Source organism: Ambystoma mexicanum, chromosome 3q, assembly GCF_040938575.1.
Source record: "Ambystoma mexicanum isolate Mex_15411 chromosome 3q, UKY_AmexF1_1, whole genome shotgun sequence".
Classification (NCBI taxonomy): Eukaryota; Metazoa; Chordata; class Amphibia; order Caudata; family Ambystomatidae; genus Ambystoma; species Ambystoma mexicanum.
The window spans coordinates 2,546,070-2,568,999 of NC_090926.1; the positions used below are offsets into that span (position 1 = coordinate 2,546,070).

The window sequence follows — 22,930 nt, forward strand, 5'->3', positions numbered from 1 at the left end:
TGCTGACACCTATGTCAATGCTACTTCCAGACAGACTTTCTGACATTCACTTCTCTGTCCCCTCCCCGGACCTCTGACTTTCCCACCTGATCTCCACTCTTTCCCCTTTCTCTTCCTCACCCATTAATGGTGGCACTAGATGGGAAGTACTCTTGGCATACTTCTCATCCACTAGATGCATCATTAATGTCCATCACAATGGCACTATCATGGCCCAAGGCTCTCAAGCTACCCTTCTCCTCCTTGAATGGCGCCTACCCTCTCGCATTAACTTCCTCCCTTCTCCTGCTACTCCTCCCTCCTTTCCTCTCACCCCCACCGACAGGAGTACCACACCGTTGTACTCCTCCTTGGAAAACATTCAAAAGGGGGTAATTGGCTTTACTTGGCTACTCTGAAAACTTTTTCTGCTGTCACCTTCTTGAAGACTTTGACCTCAATGTTCTCGCCCTTACCGAGACGTGGTTCAACGGCAGCTCTGTCACTCTCCTTCCTAAGGGCTACAAAATCCTCTCCAAACCCAGGCACAACCGGCTCAGAGGTGGAATGGCCCTGATTTTCCCTGAGTGGGTCCCTGGCACTATCATACCCACTCAAACCTACACCTCTTTTGAATGCCTCCTCTATAGGCTTAGGGTCTCTCCTACCCTTCTCAATCACCTTTGTTACCATCTATAGGCCCCCTGCCCCGATCTCTCTCTTCCCCTCTGAATAGGCAGACCTCACCTCCTCCCTCTTGACCTCTTCCTCCAAACTCCTCCTCCTCCTGAGACTTCAATATCCACCTCGACTCCCCTGAAACAGCCACCTCACTGTTCCGTGACCTCTGCGACTACCTCTCTCTCACTATTCTTCCTTTTGGTCCGACCCCCTCAGCCGGACACACTTTGAATGCCCTCATCTATGTGGACAACCCTATCTCTAACCCAGTCACCACTCCCCTCTCCTGGTTTGACCACACTCTCCTATCTTCCTGCTTGGGACCTCTCTGTCCTTTGTCCGAGCCACCCCTCGCACTGCCAGCCTCCTTTGCAATCATTTGACCAATGAGGCAAGTGTCAGTCGCTGCTTTTGCTTCCACTTTCATGCCCCCTCGGACTCCTGCCCCTGACTCTGTCCTTGCTAATCTGCACCTCTCCATCTCCAACATCCTCAACATCCTTGCCCACGACATGAGGATCCACCTGAAACCTGCCCCTAAATGCAACGGCTGGTACGATTCCGTTCTGGCATCACTGAAACGTAAGTGCAAAGTTACTGTACGGGAGTGGCAGACTTCGGGTTCATCCTCTGACAAACTTGCCTATCGCCTGCTCCAAAGGCATTATCGTTTTTCTAGTTGCTCTAAGAAGAGGGCCCACAACCAAGCCTGCATCTCTGAGCCACTAATAACACGGCAGAACTTTTCAAAATCTGCAAGGAACTCACAAATCCAACTGCAGTCTCTACCTCGCTCCCTCCGATTTCACCTCTAAAAATCTCAGGGCATCCTGTCTTCACTCTGCACCACCTCCATTCCTGTTCACACATACCTGCCTCCCTTCTCCCTTCTCCCCCCTCCCTCCACCTCTCGCACTCTCCTTCCTCCCTAACACCTGATGAGGTAGCTAAAGTTGTCCACTATATGAAGGCCTCATCCAAACAGGGCTCCCCTGCTCTTCTAGAGCCATAAAAGGATAGCATCTCCTCTCTCGCCCGGCCCTTGCCGACTTCTGTAACCACTCATTCAACACGGGCTACTTCCCTCTTTCCCGCAAGCACTCCCTTGTGCACCCTCTCCTTAAAAAGCTGTCTTCTGACCCATCCTGCCCAGCTAACTATCAGCCCATCTCCACCACCCACTTCCTCGGTAAACTCCTGGAAAAGTTGACCCTCCCCCAACTGACTCTCCATACTAAACTCGTTAGTTGCCTCCATGACCATCAATCTGGATTCCGGGCATCCAGAGGCATGGAAACTGCTCTTCTGAACACCTGTGAAGACATGCTCTCAAATCGTGACTCTAGTTCTCCTGCTGTTCTTATTCTCCTCAATCTCTCCTCTGCCTTTGAAACAGTCAACCACTCTATCCTCATAAAACAGCTGCAACATACCCTCAGTATCACGGGCAGGGCACTGGATTGACTGACCTCTTTTCTCACTAACCGCCCATCCCAGTTGCAGATGGGCCCTTTCTCCTCCACCCCTTCACTATCTAGCTGTAGCTTTCCCAAAGGCTCTATCCTATCGCCATGGCTCTTCATTATCTATCTCGCCCCTTTTGCTCACTTGATCTCCTCCTTCTCTCCTCATTTCCAGTGTTATGCTGATGACAAACAGCTTTCCTTTAAACTTCCCCTTTCCACTTCCTACTCCTCCTCCTCCTCTGCCATTCCCGAATGTATGTCTGCAATCCAGGTATGGTGTGTGGCTAATGACCTCTGTCTTCATGCCAGTAAGACAGAGATCCTTCCTATGGGGACAACTGCCACCAGTTTCCCTCCTACCCTATGTCCACCCTCCTTGGGCGATCTCTACCTTAACCATCCCTTGAGGCCAAAAACCTTGGGGTCATCTTTGACTCCTCTTCCTCCTTTACCCTCCCATTTCTTGGAACTTGCTAAGAAGGCCCATTTCCATCTTCAACTCCTTAGAGGCAGTCTCCCTTTCCCCAGAAGCTCAATGTTTCCAGAGCGCTGGTGCTCTCTATACTGGACTACTGCAGCTGCCTCTTCCTCAATCTCCCCTTTTCCTCTCTTCGCCCTCTTAAGCTAATCCAGAATAGGCCTGCAAGACTTATCCTTGGCCTCAAACCCAGGGACTGTATCTTTCCAGCCCCAAGATCTCTCCATCTGCTCCCGGTGGCCGCAATGATCAAATGTAAGACCCTCTGCATCATCCACAAGGCTTTCTGGAGCATGGGTCCATGCTATCTCCAACTCTCTCTCCCTAAATACTTCCCTGCTAGAGCCCTCTGCTCCTCTAACTCCAACTCTCTGATTGTTAAAAGCTTCTCCAAGAAGAGAGTGGGGGGCAGGTCTCTCTCTTCGGCTGGTGCCTCTCTCTGGAGAAGCCTCCATGCACCTCTCAGACTTGAGCTGAACCTCCTTAAATTCCAGAAACCTCTCAAAACTCTGCTTTTCTCTACCACTTTCTCTCTTTTCCTTCCCTGCTAACCACCCCTCTGCCACAGACTGGCGGCCTGTACCATCATGAATCTCACAGGTTACCAGGCCCTCTGCCCAGTCAACACCAGTTCCCTCACCCCTCAGCACTGCCCCTGTGGGCTCCCTGCATGGCAGCTGTGCATCCCACTCCTTGGGATCCTTCCGCCCAGCACTTAGCCAGTGGTTTCCTCTATGACACCCCTTGCACTTCCCTCCCGGGTTCACCAGCACTTGTCCATCCCTAAATCCCTCCTATTTATTTATAAAAAAATAAATTCCCTCCTCCCCCCTGCCTTCCTTACCTCCTGCACTTCACTGTACTTGCACGTCCAAATGCCACATGGCCTAGTAGAACCATATTTGTATACTTACTGTTCTTTTGCAATGCATTTACTCCCCTTGTTCTCTACTGCAACTGCTCATGCCCTACTGATGGTACAACAGTTTTCCTTCCGGCAAGCGAACTTGACAACAGTATTACATTACTCCTGCCTAAAGATAGGTGTGTCTTCTCTTATTCTTCCTCTTTTGCTTTCATGCAACGCTTGTACAGTGGACGACCTGGGTGTACTCGGCTCATTCAGGCTTACCCGGCTTGGGTGCACCTATGCAGTGCATCTTCTCCCCAGGCACCCTGGCCATTCTTCTGCCAGCAGGCTCTCCAGACGGCACCCTCTGTAAACTCAGGCACACTTCTCCTTCCTTCAATCCCGCCCTTGGTGGTGGGATAAGACCCTTGGGGGCAGTGCGTCTATTTCTTACGGCACCCAACAGACTCCTGTTTCCTTGTTCTCCATGCCTCGGTCCGCAAGTTTTAAAAAGCAAGATCCTTGAGACAGCAGGTAAGATGTAAATAAGCTTCTTCATTTCAGTTACTTCAATTAGTCCATAAGAATAGCAATATCAGGACAGAAGTCTTCAGAGAGCCCACTGGCTCCTACCACCCAAGCTACATAGTGCCAACTGCCTGGGCTGGAACCAACACTCATCCACAAACATTCCAAGCACTCATCCATCATTCTCTCACTTACATCATCCAGTCCATGCATGTAAGAAGGCACGATACAACAGAAGCCCTAATGACAATTCGAAAAGCTCATGATCTACAGTCTAAATATGATGTGGCACAATTTATTGATGCAGCAATGCAGCTAATATTCGGTTAGTAAATGTGTATGTACTGTAAAGGCATCATGCAGCAAGACACACAACAGATTCAAATTTCAAACAAAATGGCCCTCATTACGACCCAGGCGGTAAGTTACCGCCTGGGCCGTGACTTTACCACCATGGCGTAAACTATGTTTACGCCATGGTGGTTGGCGGACTTACCGCCCCATTCCGACCTTGGCGGGGCGGTAAGTCCCCAATCCCCATTTACCCTTCCCCATTCCCATTTTTGCCCCATAGGGCATAATGGGAGTGGGGAAGGTGTTAATTACGCCACCGTAAATTACGGTGGCGTAATTAACTCCATGGTCCCTTAGCGCCATGGATTTTAACACCTGCTAAAAGCAGGTGTTAAGTCCGCCATGGCGCTAAGGGACCTCGTACTCAGGCGGTAAGGGTCGGCGCTGTTTACGGCGCCGTAAACCCCTTACCGCCTGAGTTGTAATGAGGGCCAATGTCTTTATTAACTTGAATGTCAGGATGGTTGAAGGCCTATCATGCCCTATGCTAAGGTGGAATTTGCTTCACTAAAGAAACTAAGGATAGTCTGAGTCAGTAAGTTCAACTTAAATGTGTCGAAAACCTATACTTGCCCTCACAGCTAAGGCTAAAAAATGTGTAGGGATGGCAGCAACAAAAGAAATAGTGTTCTAAATTAATATTTGGAGTTTCTTCCAGATCTGGTATTGCTTTTCAGCTCCCCTTCACCAAGTTCAAGACAGTTCCACAAAGTCTCTGGGTTCCCCTTCCCCAAGTTCAAGATAGTTCCACAAAGTGTCAGGGTTTCCTCCTCCAAGTTCAAGACAGTTCCACAAAGTCTCAGGGGTTCTCTCCCCAAGAAAACAATACACTTCCACAAGGGTCTCAGGGTTTCTTTCCCGAAGATGTCGGCTTGGTCAACTTTCAGTCTCTTAATATTCAAAACCAATTCCAGTGCAACTTCACACTCCTTCCGATTCCTTGCCAGGCTATACAAATAGTTTTCTTTGGCTTTACTTCAGCAATCTCTCTTACACATGTGGGTTTGTTCTCGGCATATTTCCTTGACTTGCACAGATAGGACATGCCTGGTCTAGGCGCAGTTGTCGGACCACACAGCCCCTGCTACTAGCACCCGACCAGGGAGGCTCCCGCCACTGTGCCCCTTTCACAGCCCACCTGTGCCTCACCACCAGTCTCTCCAGGGAACATGCTGGTGTCCGTCCTGGTTTCCCAAAAGGACCCTCCTCGGCAGCCTCTGTCTCTGCAGGGTGTCTCTCCCTTTAGGCCTGCAACGCTCAGCCCAACTTCTCCCCTGCTGGTCTCCCTTACAGCCCCACCTTTTATACACCTGCAACCATTTAACAGGTTGCAGGTGTGTGTCCTAAAGCTGAAATGCCGGACCATAATTAGTGTAGTGTTCTGGACATGCCTGACCATCACAACAGTCTGCAGGCCTTCGTCTTAGTACTAGAGTGGTGAAATTACAGGTTAGTGTGCACCACTCCCAGTCACATCTTCCTCGTCTCAGTAATATAATGGTATGAATGAGGGGAAGTGAAGGGGAGTGAGTGACAACAGCCTATACAGGCAAGGGAAGGGTAAGCTTAATTACTTCCAAGAAAAGGGGTATACCATGTCTAGCCTGTGGACCTCCTCGTCTTCACCATTTTCTTAGTGTTCCTATATTGATGGGTTTTCCTAGGGTTGTTCTGGAAGGAAAAAAAGGGTCAAGGGTCACAATAGCCCATAAAGGCTGCTGAAACTGAGGGTTGGTCAGTCTGTTATGAAGGCCATCCGAGCCCGGGAATTGCTTGATTAATATAGTATAAAACATCCTCCTCATCCAACTCCAGATTAAAGGTTGGAGCGAGAGACATCGCCCGTTCATTCAAACTGTCCAGTGGGCTTACATAAAGTTTTGTGTAGTAACTCATCCATTGTTCATTTGTGACTCCATTAATTAGAACTGGAAGTTGTGTATTATGAGTTGCTAAATTTAGGTATCCCCAAATCAGCGCTGAATTTTTGTCAATAATGGTTCTTAACATCCTCTGACCATCAGTTAAAGCTCGATTTTTTTGGATCGCCTCCAGTTTTGTATATCTACATTTAAGGGATCTTACAAGGGTGATCTTTCATGAGCAGGTCTCAAAAGCACAATTTTTACTGCTTTCTCAAGTCTTTTTCGCTCTTGTACCTCTAAGTCAAATGTGTGTTTGTTTTTATAGATGTTCCCAGCATTCGAGGAGGCGTGAATCTTAAATATCTGCAAAGCATCAATATAATTGTTCTCAGATGTACTAGAGACCTTCTCAGTTCTAGATTGCACTTCAATTATGTTTTCATTGAAAAGGTTCAACAATTTCGGATTCCAGCTAAAACGCGTTCTTGTATTATTAACTTGAAGATGTTCTGTATACCGACTCTGGTTGTTCTGAGAAACATTTATCTGCAGGTGGCATTGTAGAGTGAGCATTTGATGGTCACTAATGTTCTGTTTCACTACCTCAAATTTCTCAATTTGGGAGAACGTACTAAGGTCAGCATATATATAAAATCAATAATAGATTCACTCATACCTCGAGACCAAGTGGCAGCAGGAGGAACATCGCCTCTAATCGCACCATTTAACATGTATAGCTGGCAGTCATCCATCAAGGATGTCCATCGATCATAGGCTTAGGCTACATTTTTCTTCCTTTAATCAGTGGATAGACATTGTATGTTCAAATCTCCTGGATATATTTATCACATCCGGTAACTCTTCAAGGTTATTAAAGAATTTGTGGTCCACCAACGCAACAGGATTTCTATACACGTTGATTAGAGCAATCACACCCCTGCCGTAACACATTTTAACCATTTGTAAGTGTGAATTCGGAGAGGCCCATGTTTGTAAATGCAGGCCTATATTATTCTTGATAGCTATCATTAGGCCTGATGTAGGGCATCCTTTATTTTTGACTAAAGCAGGAATTAAATTCATCATGCGATTGTCCCACACAGGCTGTTCTACCAACCAATTTTCTTGGCACATTAATACATCAAATGAATCAATTAAGTTTACACTTTGAATACATAAATGCACATGACCTCGGGTGTTCCAACATGCTAAAGTTATTATCCTATCTTGCGTTGGTTCGACCAGCAACCATTTATCATGTGTTCTCCAATATTCGACTGAGGCCATAGGTTTATCTAACTGAATTGAGGGTAAAGACTGTAAGTCTTTGTTGTGTCCAGAATATTGTGGCAACCCAACACTATTCAGTTGTGGTCCATTGTTGGAAGGAAAATTAAATATTGTGGGATCTTGGGCTATTATAAAGCTCAGTCTAAAAAGATCAATTTTTGCTTGCCAAATAGTGTTTCTCACCACACCTGAATATATTGGTACACCCCGTTTCGGCACTGCCGGTTCGGAGCGGGCCGATTCGCCGCGGCCAGTTCGGCGCGGCCAGTTCGGCACTGGGATGTTTTGGTGCTGGGATGGTTTGGCGCGCCAGCGCCGAACCGGCCGTGCCAAATCGTCCCGTGCCGAATCGGCCGCGCCAAATCGTCCTGCTCTGGCTCCCGAGCCACTGGAGCCTCCTGCATTCTCTCTGCACAGTCACTCTTGAGAGCAGCAGAGACTGGACGGAGGGTGCCCCGCATCGTCCAGCTGTAGTAGGAAGCCCCCAGATTAATTTCCCAAGTCCAGCTTTTGGCAGATTCATTACATTGTTTATTCTTTCGTCAGTATTGGATTATTCGGGGAAGGCTGGACTTCTCAAAGCTGAATACACGCGTGAGCAGCTCTGGTCATGGCTGGAATGGGAGTCCGTCCCGGAGGAGCTGTGCTGAGGGGGAGACGGCAAGTGCTGCTTTCTTTGTTGTGTTGCTGCCTCTGCCCTGCTGTTTCTGCACAGACACAATATTCAATTCCTGAAGAAATGAAGAGAGGGTCCATTGTGGGAAACATTGGCAAGGATTTGGGGATAAGCACGAAGGATTTGGCTGACGGGAAACCCTGTGTTGTTTCTGCTGCTAAGAATAATTATTTTACATTAAATGCTGACACCGGGACCCTGCACGTGAGTGACAGAATGCGGCCGGATCATTGGTAATTTCTGCTCGCGGGCTGTGCGTTCTGTGCGGCCAGTTCGGCGCTGGCTGCCACGCCAAACCGGCTCCCGCGCCGAACCAGCCGCGCCAAATCGTCCTGCTCCGTGAATATATCCATAATCTCACAATTGACAAATCTTCACTATTTAAAAACTCCACTTGCTCGATGTCTGTTTAAGTTATCTCTTCTAATTGCTGTATTTCAGCAAATATATTTAATATGCTAGAACAACATAAATCATAAGTCGAGAAGGGCGCACTTCATGATTAACCGATGACGACAGGTGTTTATATTATTATTTCTTTCTTGAGGTGTTAATCGTACCACATCCCTTCATTGAGTTAGTTTCTGAGCTTTGTGCAGCCGCTCCTGCCTCTACACATTTAGGATTATTATGATTAACAGATTGTAAGTGAGATATTCTTCAAAGGTGATTTCCTTGTTCTCTAGATCTCTTTCAGATTGTTTCAAATCCTCAACTTGTCTTTGTGATTTTGCTTTTATTACCAGAAAATCTTCAATAGATTCCTGGATTTCAGCCCTTATTTGCGACAATAGAGTGTCATTCAACATTGTTTTCATGTCTAGTTCGACATTTATTTGTGGAGGTTGAGCACCTTTGTTGGGGACTTTCTCAGATATTGGTGGGTTATCCCAGCCATTTCTCTGATGACTTTCGATTGTAGATACAAGATCATCTAAAGGTTGATGGCAGTCAGGCAGTTTTTCTTTGGAGCGGGAGCCCTCTTTTGAGGCACTTGTCATGTTTTTGTACTTGGACAATACCGCAGTGCTAACAATTACATTACTAGTTTTTGTGCCATGAATTTTCTGTATAAATTGGTTAACTTGTGATATAGATGAGGATTTCATGGCTTTTTCATTTTTGGACTTTTTTTATTTGTTAGGTGATTTTCTCAAGCCTGTGTGCATTTCTGTGATTATCAAGCTGTTTTTGAAATATCGGGTGCAAAGTCAAAGGCTGAGATTTTCTAGCTGGGAAAGTCTGATTTTGCCAGAGGATCAATAACTTCTACCTATTTATCCATAATTGAAGCGTGTTCAGAACTAAATACCTCCTCCGATTGTATTGTGTGAAATAACTGTAATGGCTGACTGTAAAGTGACACCTATTTGATCCACATTCGTTGGGACGTTTGTATTCAAATTCACTGGACGCCCTCTTATTAGGTTATCCTCGATCGATGATGTAGTCAGTATAATTTGATCAATCTTACAGTTTTATTGCGTTATTTTTAAGTCTAATGTGTCAAACAACTTAGTTAAAGATTGAATCGTGGAATGCATTGCCATAAGAGTGATTTCTAGAAGTGGAAGCTGAGATTTGGATGAATCTTGTTTCACATATGGTGTTTGTGCTTCGCTATGTGAATAGCCTCTTCTACGAGGGGTGGGCTGAATGAAAAACAAGGCTGAAGAGTCACGTTTAGAAATGTCAAAGATATCTGGTGATTGAGAAAGTGAATTTGAAATGTGAGCTGGGCTAACAAGTTTGAGTGAAGTTGGAGAAAGCAACACCCTGTGGACAACAGGCACATAATTCTGTGGAGGAACCAATTGATTAGTAGTTTCAAGCAAGCTTGAATTGATTGTGTTCACCGTGTTAGAAATATCAAGAATTTCCGTCTCTCTCGCTAGGAATTCATCTTGCATGGGCATGTGGCATAGTCCAACCACAGTTTACATGGAGCTTGTATAGAGTGGGGTAAATCTTTGGAACTTGTGATGGTGCCCTCTTTCTCAGTGGCACCGAATCAGAATAAGTGTCATGGCTTGCTGTTGAAGACTGTATTCCATTTGCCTGAGTTGAAAAGAATACTGGATTGTCAATTTCAGTGGGAGTTACAAAACAATCAGTTTCAGACAGTGTGTCAACAATATTGGCTCGAACTTTGGTAAACTCACGAATGTCCACATGTGCAGGTTTACTTTTCATAATTTCAATAGATTATTTTTTTTTTCTGCAGAGACAGTACTGAATGCAGGCTTTGGTGAACAAGTTTTTGGTATGGCCGAAGCTCTAGTGACCATAGTACGGAGTGGGATTTTTAATTGCAATGACTGAAAGTGAGATTGCATCCACACACTCTGGGCTCACAAAGATTCTGCAAGAACAGACCCGTAGTACCAGGTTAGAATCAAAAGAACACGCTAATTTTGAATAAGGGATATAACGGGGTGCATAAACCACCACTGGCACATGGAAGATTCAGCTTCTTGCTGCTTGCACCGCAGCAAGGTGGCAACACTGTCTTCCTCCAACACTTTCACCTACACTTCCCGATTTTGCCCATTCACGGGAAGAAAGTGAGGAGACAGAAAGAGGAGCACACATTCTGTGTTAGCAAGTAGTCAATTGGTGGTATAAAGAGATCAATACACAAGCAAAAGGTTCAATATACAGATTAAAAACTGTGTGGTATGATATGATATGATATGATATGGCATTTGTAACGCGCCTATACACAAGTGTTCCAAGGCGCGACGAGGCAGGGGGGGGGAACAAGGGGAAGACAGACAACGATCCTACTAGGCCAGGTGTCATTCAGATCGCGCAAGTGCAGGGGTGGGGGGAAGGGAAAAGTGCAAGGGGAAGTGGAGGGGGCTGGAAGTGCAGTACAAGGTAAGTAGCGTAAAAAATAATAAATAAGGCCAGCTGGAGGCAAGTGCAAGGTAGATGCAGAACAAGTGCTGGGAAGGGGGGGCTGTAAGGATACAATGACAGTCCCGCAGTGCAGGGGGGTGCCAGGGAGGCAGTGCAAGTGGAGAGTGGCTGGGCCCTGGACCGAGGTCACTGAGAGTGGCCCAGTTGCAGATTCAGAGCAGATTCAGTGAAGAATTAAAGCTGTTCAGCAGGGGAGAGGGAGAGAGAAAGCAGAAGCAAAGAGGAAGGTTTCCGGAACCGGAGGTGGTTCTCCTCAAGTTTCAGGGAGGCAGGAAGGCTGTTCCAGAGGGAGGCCCCTGCTGCAGAGAGAGATCTACCCCCAGCTCGTTGCTTCGAGAAGCGGCTGACCCTGAGGGAGTTGGAGACTTGGGAGAAGCCAACCACTGGGGACACAACAACGAGGCAAACTTCTTCCAATACTTTGCACTTCACTTTCCCAATTATAAAAATGCAATTATTCAGTCTAATTATGAAGGGTCCATGTGGGGCTCAAAGGCTTAGAAGCTCCCCGTGCGACCCACAATCACCTCACAACATTACGGAACTTGATTCCAATTACAAAAGGATTGCACAACTATTGGGAAGGTTAAGGGAAACTGCTGAGTTAAAAGAGGAAATCCAGAGTTGTACAAACTACCTGCACGCGCTGTGTTTTAGTTAGACAAAGCACGTAAGGCTCATAGGCGAACTTTGCTGGCAGACACCTCACTGGAAAAAGAGAAGGTCCAAAGTTGTCCTGGCAGCAGGCACGCACCCTAGTTCAGTTGGTTGAGATTTGTGAGGCTCAAAGGCAGAATGTGGCAACAGTCACCTCACTACGGAAAGAAATAGTCCAAAGTTAAAAAGTCACATGCACGCGCCGTGTTCTAATTAGACTGGACTTGTGAGGCTCAAAGGCAAAATATGCCAACCGTTACCTCACTAGAAAGAAAAAAAAACAGTTCCAAGTTACAATATGGCACGCACACGCCGTTTTCCAGTTAAACAGGACTTGTGAGGCTCAAAGGCAAAATGTGCCAACAGTCACCTCACTATGTAAAGGAACAGTCCAAGGTTACAGTGTACCATGCACACGCCGTATTTCAGTTTGGTGACCATACCCATTCAGCTGACAACTACAACATTTTCTGCTTCTCAATGGCACAACTATGACTTTATTTCTTTACTGAATCTCCATCTCAGCAGTCCCCAAACCTTTCCTGAAGTGGTGGTTCGAACCCAACAGTGCTGCAGGGCCCTTGTGGCGACTTCCCCCCTTTTACCCATTTGAATGACAATCACAACCTCTCCAGCTGATGCCCCAGGAGCTACCACTTGGGCATTGGACCTGTGATGTTCCTAGCCAACTTCTTTGTTTGGATCTTCTGTTGGTGGGTGCAGGGCGTCCGAGAAGACCCTGCCCTTCTAGAACAGAACCACAGTGTTCCCTGGCAGTGGCGTCATGATTCATCCCTACAGTCCCCAGTCCCAGGGTGTGCAAGTGGATCCTGCTGACTTGGCTACTTAACAATGATCCTCAGTTCTTCTTGGAGTACATCTTGCTTGTGGGTCCCAGTGTGCACACCTCAAACTGACCTCCATAGACCAACACTGATCGCTGCAAGCTCAGAGACTAACATTGGGACTTGGGGTAATTGTTCCTAGGGTGGCCTGTGGGCCCAGGTGGACTTTGTGGACTTCTGTAAATATTTCCTGATCCTGTGAGATCACCAACTTATTTTTCTATATTCTGAAACGTTACTTTAATTTACTTACATGTAAATATTGTTTAGTTATTACATTTGCACAACATGTTTATAAAGCATACACTTATGGATGTACTGTAGGCACTTTCCCTTGTGCTGTATCATTAAACCAGCATTCTGCTTCTGAAGAGTTGCCTTGACTGCTAAGCCATACTATCCCTTGGGAAGTGTTAAGATAGATTTCTAAACTCTGGCTTGTGGACAGAGTTTTGGAGGCCACCCTAGTTATAATGAACTCAGGGAAACTCTGGGAGCTAAGCCAAAACAATGAAGGTAGCATGGAAAATGGTCAAGGCTTAGTCTCAGGAGAGGTGAGTGGGGTCAGAGGTCCACAATAGGTCCACACAAGGAGCGGTCAGGGATTACACTTCGACAGGTACGTACAAAATTACTTATATTTATTATTGGCCAAAGAACACACTATAAAAATGACTTTGCATATGTAATAATATCACACAACACTAATAGTATAAAGCATATATACAATCACAGTTAGTCGGTGCAGAATAAGCAATTCAACCCCACAATACCTGAAAGGGAGGGGGAAGTAATTAGATATAGCACTCACAGTCCACAGGAATTACAATCCTATCTTATAAAGTCCAACCCTAAATTGATTGGGGCCCTGTGCCAAAAGTTCAAAGTTTACGAAGAGTTTTAGGAGTTGGGAAAAAGAGAGGGGATGTGAAGATGGGTCCAAAAGGTTTTCTGAGGAGTTTACAATGATGTAAAATGCTTTTCTAGCTTTTGGATTGCTTTCAGAACAAGTGTTACCAAAGGCCCAAAGGTTGTAAAAGAAATCACAGGGTGTAGATAGGGCCACCGGTAAGTATCGCTATAACTTACAACCCGTACTCCAATTTTTCCTCAGACTTGGCAGGCCATTGGAGGGTCGCTTTAGATAGATAGATAGATAGATAGATAGATAGATAGATAGATAGATAGATAGATAGATAGATAGATAGATAGATAGATAGATAGATAGATAGATAGATAGATAGATAGATAGATTTTCCCGGTGTTGGTTCCAGTCAAAGAAGCCCAGGAGCTACGGGTGCAAGAAGAGTTCCAGTCGGGTACAGGAGATGTGTGCAACCTCTTCTCATGGAGCAATGCAGCAGGCATGGATCCAGGACTCTTCAGGATCTTCAACTAGATACCGGAAAGCCAGTTTCAGCGATTTCCACCGATGCACAATGGCACCAGGCATCACAGATTTTGTGGTGTAAGAAAGCCTTCCATCTCAAGACTCGTTGATGCTGAGATGCTGAAATATTGCAGGAAGGTTACTTAAAGGACATGTTGAAGACCCCTGAAGTTCCGAGTCAAAATGTGGAAACAGCGATGCATCTACGGCGGAAGCCCAAATAGGAATTGGTCAGTCTACTGGATGGTCCAGGAACCCTTCCAAAGATTTCAAACTGCAGGGCACAGAGAAGACGAGAATTGTTATTCCCACCACTCCAAAGGGTCAAAGCACAGACAATGATCTTCTAAGATCACTAGCCAGACAGGGCTCCACTGGTACTGCAGCAAAAGTTGGTTACCAGGCCTTCTATGGATTGATCCACATGTCTTCCAATGTATTCACAGCTAAGCAGGATACTTGGCTCCTCTTCAGATATCTGGGGAATGGCTGCAGAACTCGCCTTCTTATCCTAAAGTCCAGGTGAGCACACTCTCAGCCCAACCAATGGAATGCAGGACCATAAAAGGAAATTTCTGACCTGGTAAGGCAGGAAGAAGGCCAAAGAACAAAAGAACAAGCAAAAACCCTTGTGGCCTGGCCATGTTAGGACAATAACCACAGTTAGTAGCCGAACACAGTAAACATGAGAGCACAAAATAACAGTACAGACATTTTTTTAAACATGTAACTGCTGCCACCAGCTTGTCTTTAGACACATTACCAAGTAACCAAAAATAACTTGAGTGTAGGTCTAGGGCGATACAAAAGTATCCTCATTGCACTGCATTGGAAGATGCATTGTGCAATACGAAAATGTTACCCAAAATAGATAATGTAAAAAGAAAAGGGAAAGATAGTTCCCCAGTACTGACAGTCTGAATGAATAGTCAGTTTCCCCATAACAAATGAGCAAAAGGTCGGTGGGGTGAAGCTGAAGGCTTCACTTCAATGTAAAAACAAGGTGTAAAAACAAAAGCAATACGTTTGGGGGTCCATAGAACATGGAGGAAAAGTTGCTCCAAGAGAAAACCTTCCTAACAGGGAGTGATAACTCAGATGAAACTGCCTGTTAACTAAGATTGTTGATAGAACTGGGCCCTAGAAATCAGGTCCAAGACAAATCTCCCTAACAGCATTTCCACTTGGATGCCAATCACTTCAATCTATTCCTCCCAAATAAGCCCATGGAGATGGTCACTTGCCCATCTCCCAGTTTCATAAAGAGTGGGGTATCTCTTACATGCATATGTATAAAGGAAGTTCTTGAACTCTGTCAAGAGGGAGGGGGCATGAGGAAGAGAGTGATGGTGTAGAGGGCCACTGACCCGCTTTAAGTTTGGAGCACTCCACCACACGGATGCATGGATGACTGGATGGGTAAACCCGCTCCTCATAAGTAACTGCAAGCTTATCATCTTGCTCATTTACAGAGTGACCTGTACGTTTACACCTCCAAATCTTCTGCCATACTATTTCAATGACTTCCAATCAGTTGGATGATCTTGAACAGAAATATGAGGTAGGCCATTCCAGAGTATTCCGGTGCACATCAGTCTTAAATTCATTTAATGCATGATCGCTTCGCCAATGTGTGGTGGTTTCAGAGAGCTCTGGTCTTGATGGAGTCTTGTGTGCTGCAGGAGTTGCTCAGATCAACTTACTGACAAAATTAACATGACCCACGCTCTGCCCAAATTGCCATTTCAGTTGGGTCTGGAATGATCTTTTATGGCTCCAACAGTCCAATCTGACAGAGAGCTTTATGCAGCCAAATCCTCAGACTACCCTTACCAGTGGCTCCCTCATTTTATGGTTGGAGTGCTCAGGTGAAGGTCCATTGCTTATGACTTCCCCAGGACAAACTGCCATACACACATTTACACAAGTTAAAATCCACCTGCTTATCACTGGATGTGTTCTTCTCTCCAGAGGAAAGGGATGTTCATTCAGGCAGCTACCCCTCTACAAAATGTTATGTCCACAAGCAAAAGGCCCTCGCTTATGAGATTTATATAGTTTTGACATCACATGAGTCATTCTGGAGGGTGATGAGATATCTGAACAAGATCATCTATGCAGACTACGTTATACCCCTTACAAATGGGAACACCTATGCTGAACGGCCTTGTCCCCATTTGGGAGGTTGGGCTGCCCCAAAGTGGATCGATTTCTGTCGAATTAGATTTCAAAAGTGTTTAGTTTGCCGTCAGACGAAACAGAGATCACTACTGATGTGTGAAAAGGAGAGATGGTGTAGAGTAATCAAGGGGAAGTCCAGCAGCCTCTCAGTAGATTCTTTCACACCCAAATCATTTTAGGCTTATTGAACCTGGCTGTGATTCAATCTACAGCCACTAAGGGATGGGTCTTCGATCAATGTAGAACAGACTGCCTCTCCCTCAAGTGCTGAGCTTAGCTTCCTGGGCTTTCAAAGGAATCCTAAACATTCATGTGTCAGGGTTCCGCAAGTAACCAGCGGAGGATCAAGTGATCTATGTTCTACCAACACCACCTAGCCAAACATCAAACCACTTTATGTATGGTCATTGACTTTATTCCTAACCAAATCGGCATCTGGGTTGACATTTGCAGAAAAGGAATGTACTACTTTATAGAACTTGGCTGCAAATCATTTTCAGACATTCCACTTTTTAAATCCTCTCAATCCCAGTTAGGAGGCCCTATTCAGATTGGGATAAGAAGGTGTTGTCTTCTTTTTTTGGCTGTTAAATAAGAAAAGCCATGGTTGACACAATCTTAAACATGTGACTGGTTTAATATTATATCAGGTAAAATGATTAGCAAGTTGTAGGCCTTTCACAGTATTGCATAATAAAGACTCATTCACTTCTTTTGCCCAGGTGCTGCCAAATGTCCACTGTGAATCTGGAGATCTTTCCATATACCATCTTTGAAAGACCTTCCTGTGATGCAGAGTGGCCCTTATATAATCAGCACTTCCCTGAGGCTCTCAAGTTCTACCTGGTTCACATGAAGAGTATTCCATTTTCAGAGAGGCTTTTTGTGAACCATCGTGAAAATGTGTCCTACATGAATAGATGTACTGCTTCTACTGCTTGAAAAGCAATGGGCCTCATTACGAGGCCGGCGGTAACCGAGCTGCAAAAACTGGCAGGTTACTGCCGGACTCGTATTACCATTCCGCCTCCGTGATTCCCGGAATCACTGGGGCATTACAATCGGTAATTCCGGAGGCGGAATTCGGTAAAGTGGAAACACCGGCACCATGCTGTAATGGTGCCTGTGTTTCCACGTCCGCCTGCAGGTGGATGGTGTTAAACCCGCCAGGTCAGACCTGGCGGAGTGACATCTCCCACCTGCAGAAATCGAGATCAGTCAGTCCGGGAAGAACGGTGGTGGCGGATTTACCACCACCGTTCTTTCCGGACCGGCTGACCTTGTATCAAAGAATGGTAAGATGAAGTAGGGCTTGGTCTTCTCAAAGGGATCCACGCATATGTTGTGAGGGCCAACTGCTTCTATAACTTTCTAGTGCCATTTCATTCTAGATTACTGCTTTTGCAGGGTGCTACTTATGCCTTTTTATAATGCAAGACAGGCATGGTATTCAAGATAGACACAGACTCAAAAGTAACAGTTTGAAAACCTTTATATAATCAGGTTCCAAGGTTGGTGTAATACCTAACTGGCCCGAACTCTAAAGGGATTGTCCCTCAACTGATGTTTCTAAGGGCCGTCGAGGTCTGTAAGTCCAAAACAAAAACCCGTCTGGGTCTAAACCTATGCTTGCCCTCAGTCTTTGACAAAATGTGGTGGGAAGACTTCTTAAAAGAAAAATAGTGGTTCCAAAAAGAAATATAAACCAAGGCTAGATTCAGGTGGTTTTCCCACCAGGTGCAGTTCTGCAAATGTCACAAAAATTATTACAATCAAAAAGGGTTGTTCGTGAAATGTTCTCCATAGGGTTCTTGCAATATTTTCAAACATCTTTCAAGGTCTCTGGTTCCTTGAGATTCCTTTCCCAATGCTACAATTCTTCCAAGTTTCAAACAGAATACAACAAAGTTCCTCGTTGGCTTCTCAGGGTTCCCTTCGTCAAGCTTATGCCGTTCCTTTTTAGAATAAATATTCAGCTTTATTGGGCCTCTCAGGGTGCCCTTCCCCAAGCTTGGGCCCCTTTGATGCAACACACAAAAGTTCACCTTCCAATAACTCTGTAGGCCTCTCAAGGTTCCCTTCCCCAGGCCGAGGCCCCTTTGATGCAACAGACAAAAGTTCACCTTGTCTGGATGTGCCCTTCGTTAAATCACAGTTCCTTCAGGGGCAGTATCAGAGACTTTTGAGAACACCAGGCTATTTGCTCCTCCTTAGTGCAACCACTCGGATGAATAACTCCTCCTTTTCTTCTACTTTTACAAGTCTCTTCACTTTCCTGTATTGCGGATTCCTGCACCCTTTTCACACTTTCCATTCCTTTCATACTGTCTTCCCGTTTTACTGTGCCACTGTGCACCTTTTCACTTTACTATGCCTCTTGAACACTCTTTCCTTTTTATCGTGCTCACTCGCACTCTTTCCTTGTTCTCGGGTCGCTTGCACCCTTTCCTTGCTTTTGGGTTGCTCGCACCTTTTTCTTGCTTTCATTCTCTTTACAATTCCCTTCTTTTCTTGTCTCTGCGCCTCTAACGCCTTTCACTTTAAAAGTTAATTTCTCCTTTTAACTCTATAGCACATTAAGCCTTGCTTCCTTTGTGTCTTCTATCATTTTGCAACACTTGTAATACACTTTTCTTCCAACTCTCTTTCCTTTCATGCCGCTTGCAACAACATTTCAGTTCCGCTCCAGCCACCCGCACGCTACTGAGTTTCTCTCTTCCTTTTCTCATGAAACTCACTGGTAAGTGCAGCACTGGCAAGCAGTCTTTCTTCAGTTGCTTGGGTAGAGGTCAGGGTCTCACCACCTGCCCTTCTGGCACCCCTGGGACCAGCTCACGTCCCAAGGAAACAAGCAGCTCCTTAAACACGGCCAGCAGCTGGCAGTCGAGTACCTCGCTCCGGCTCCTTGGAGACACAGCTCTCTAGCCACGCTCCACCCCCATGTCAGCGTCTCGGCACTCCATTTTTCTCAAGGTTCTCCCTGACCTGCTCACTGCTTGATTCTGTTGCTTGGCTCCCTGTGCTCCAAAATGCATCTCCAGCTCACTCATAATACTTGTGCAGAACCACACCTTGCTACCTGCAGATAACACATACATCACAGCAGCGAGCGCTGAAACCGCTGAGCTATCTGACCGGCTGTGTACATATACTGTGTAGATGCATCTTTACTGTGTGCTATGTGGGGCAGCTGTATCTCAGTACTTCAATAATCTCCAATCTCAAAGTGTGGGACAGGATTTGAATCTGTGCTGCTCTGCGTTGCCTTGCTTTCAAGACAAGCGTGCTGCCCCTGAGCTACCCTCCCATCCTAAGAGTGAAGCCAGAATGCTCAGCTACAATTGTGAGAGTGAGTACTAACTTGGTGGAAACCCAAACCCTGCACATGCACTCCAAGTCGGTCTTCACAACTAACTGCCGTCTATGACCCATCATAATGGTTATGCTGGAACTCTCCCCATGAGTCTAGAGGAAGAGATGTTACTTACTGTAGTGGCTCTTGTACTACAGGCCCTGAGCCCCCATTCCAAAAAGAAACCCATCCACCATCCTCTTCTCAGTCTATATGCTATGATATGGGCAAAGAGGAAAGGAGAGGTCCAGAGAACCAGGGGACATAGCCTATTTCCATGCATCTGTCTTGGATTTTGGTGACAGCAAATGCCAAACCGTTTGAACCAGAAAGATTAATTAAAAGTCACACACAGGAGCTCACAGCCCTGAACAGCACAGCGAGGGAGTGCACAGTAAGCGGTTTCTGGGCGATCTAGCTGTGAAGTGTATAGAAGTATGAGAGCGGAGGGTTAACAAAGCACAGTAGTGGGAGTTAAGGTGAGGAGGACCATTGAAAGAAAGAAAAAAGAAAAAGAAAAGGCAGCACCACAGATGGAAGGAGACAGAGGAAAGCGGGAGGGTGGTGGCATGTGGTATAATGGGAGAAGAATTTTTAGGGTGGGAGCAATTACAGGCGGGAGGGGATAGAGTGGTTAAAAGCCAGAGAACCACCACATCCACTCAATGCGTTTGGATTGATGCCAAAACAGGCGCACGCCCCACTGCTGTAGTGACTCAATGTTGATCTGTCAATCAAGAGCCTTCCCTTTGGGAGAGATTAACAAATACGTAGGCCTGGAATTAACTTCTTAAGGAGGTTAAGTGTTTTGAAACTGGAGGCGTAACCCTCTGCGATGAGGTCCTGCGCATCGACATTACTGCGGTTTTGAGGGCGACAAAGGTGGCTGGGCCCCACCTCCTGCCAAGAATTCCCCAGATGCCTCAATACAATTTAGGGATAGGCTGGCAGTGCATTACCACATTACCAACCCCACTCATACTGGGTCTGTGAAATGATATTTCCCAATAAGTGAAAATGGGTCTGCTAGCCCCATAGGGAAGGACCTGAGATGCAAGCCCTATACAAAAAGAACAGCAGAGTGTGTCAATACAAGACAGATGAAAGGACAAACTAGTGCTCGGACATGCGTGCACTGATCCCAGAAGGAGATGATAGAGGAGTGTGTAGCACTTAATGAATGAAACCGCTCCTACTTCATAATAAGCACCTTGTGCACAGGTATAATGGGCATCAGGAACATCTGATGAGCACAAGGGGCAACACTATGGCAGCCAAGGAGAGCATTCCCAGTGAGGCCCACATTGGAGCATAGGGTCACTCACCGGGTGAGGAACTTGCGGGCCACAGAGCAGTTTCATGTAGCCCCATGTGGCAAGGGATAAGGAATTTGAAGCACTAGAGGCCAGAGCAAGACATAAAATAGGCTTCAGGAACTGTCGGATAGCAATGTTTGCAGTGAAAATGAAGGAGTGGTGGCAGAGGGTGCTTTTTGCCCCACTAAAAAACAGCACAGGAAGAGCCAGGTAGCCTGCAATAAAGGATATTGCAGGGTATCTCATGGTTCGTAGAGATACAAGCTGCTGAGTGCATAGGATGAATTAGTCAGCAAGCGGGTTGAAATGGTTGCAGAGAGGCCGGTAGGGTATTCCCATTTAGTCTAACTTTGAAGCCGATTGAAATCACTTAAATAGGTTGCTTGTTGGCTGTGTAACCCAGGTGAAGTGCTGCCCGGTGATTGCACAAGGTGGGGAGCATCAACACTGGTGGTGCCCAGAATAGAAGCTTGGGATCCTGGTTTGTAGAGGTGCCAGCGGGCTGGAGTGTGTAAGGAAGATCGCTACTCTTTGACCCTAGCAGGCGATATTTTGCTAGAGTGATGATGCACTTTTAGAGGGTGGTGTTGTTCTCTGTGTGCGGTCTTCTCACACAGTTCGTGTTTGCTGTCATCTTCCTACTTGTAGATGCTATAATTATGTAGGCCATTTCACCAGCTTGTCACCAGTGTTGTAATGGGAGTTCTTAGATGTTAGGCATGAGTCTGAGGTGACTAATGTGTAACAGGGTAAAATAAGTAGTTGACACAAGTATATGGCAGGCAGTCGGGGAGTAAATGGCACAGACAGAATTTAGGTACAAAGCACTGGCACAAACACTCTACTGCCTCACACAAAAGCATCACTCACTCAGGGATCCATTGACCTCAGACGTACAGGTCACGATAAGGGCATTCAGCAGAGGGAGGTTGAAGCTATTCAAAAGGACTGAAAACAATCACTTCTCAAGTAGAGGAATGAAAGACAGGGACAATGTAACCTGCCATAGGCACAATAGGTTAAGGATTGGGTGTGGGTGGTTGATGAAGTATGGGAAAAGGTGAGCAAGGTGCACAGAGATGTGGCTGAGCATGAAGTTCTACTAAATTGTAATGTAACAGCATTTTTTGAAGAAACCTTTCCAGATGTGCATATGGCTACATATTCCCAAGAAGGGAGGAAGAGAGAATAAAGAGGGAGGCCACTGTTCAGCACTGCCACCATATTGACTCATCTCATTCAGTGAAGGAATATGTGCGCAGTCTACTGCAGTTCAGTGAGCAGTACCAAAGTGTGGAGTGCAGATACAGATATTTCTATGCTAATTTAGAAAGACCAATCCGTGGGTGTATTCTGCATATAAGCAAAGTACCCAAGATGTAACGTTGAATCATAGTTAAGCACCTATGACCTCACAATGTGAAGAGGCAGTACAGTTCGACTTAATACTATGCAGCAGGTATGTGTGTGTGTGTATGTGGCCATGCTTTGTGAGAAGTTATTCTGTGCAGATGCATTACCTGTGGTCTCATGCTGTGTGGGATTCCAGCCAGGATGAGGGAGCGCAGTTTCTCAGAATGTGGCAGCGATACATCGATCTTGTCCCATGTTAGGTCCCCCACATCATGGTTATGTGTAAACTCCAGGTGGGCCTGCCACCTGAGCCTCTGCTGTGGGTCTTCAGTCAACGGAACTCCCAGAAGCTTACTGGAGTCAGGCTCAGCACCATCTGCAAGGGAAGGATGCACTATGAGTGGGACTAAAAATAGCGGTTTTAATTTAATCCAGAGTACTTAGTCTTCTTTAGAGAGTTAATCATTAAGTTCATATGAGTCGGGCCTCCCAGCTAGGTCTACATTTAGGAATTACTGACATAAATGGTCTCTTAAAAAGCGTGGAGTGAGAATACTGTTCAGTGGTCTACCTACACACATTTTCTCACCAGCGAGGGAATATCCAAAAATATCCAATAGTGACCAAGAGCTTTCCCAATGTTACACTGAAAGAAATATCAAATACAGACCACCGGAGCCATCAAACCGGTTTATTCTCCAAGTGCTCTAACAACTAACAATCAACCTGGTCTGGAGATACCCTTCA

General features: G+C 45.9%; 1 protein-coding gene across 18 annotated transcripts in view; it reads right to left on the reverse strand.

Annotated features, from left to right (window-relative positions):
* Nucleotides 1-22,930, reverse strand: part of SGSM3 (small G protein signaling modulator 3) — a 685,370-nt gene that overhangs the window by 301,703 nt on the left and 360,737 nt on the right. For all 18 annotated transcript variants that reach the window (XM_069652912.1, XM_069652902.1, XM_069652903.1 and 15 more), the window contains one exon: nt 22,351-22,559. In XM_069652912.1, coding sequence (XP_069509013.1) covers nt 22,351-22,559 — 209 coding nt within the window. The remainder of the gene's footprint in view (nt 1-22,350; nt 22,560-22,930) is intronic.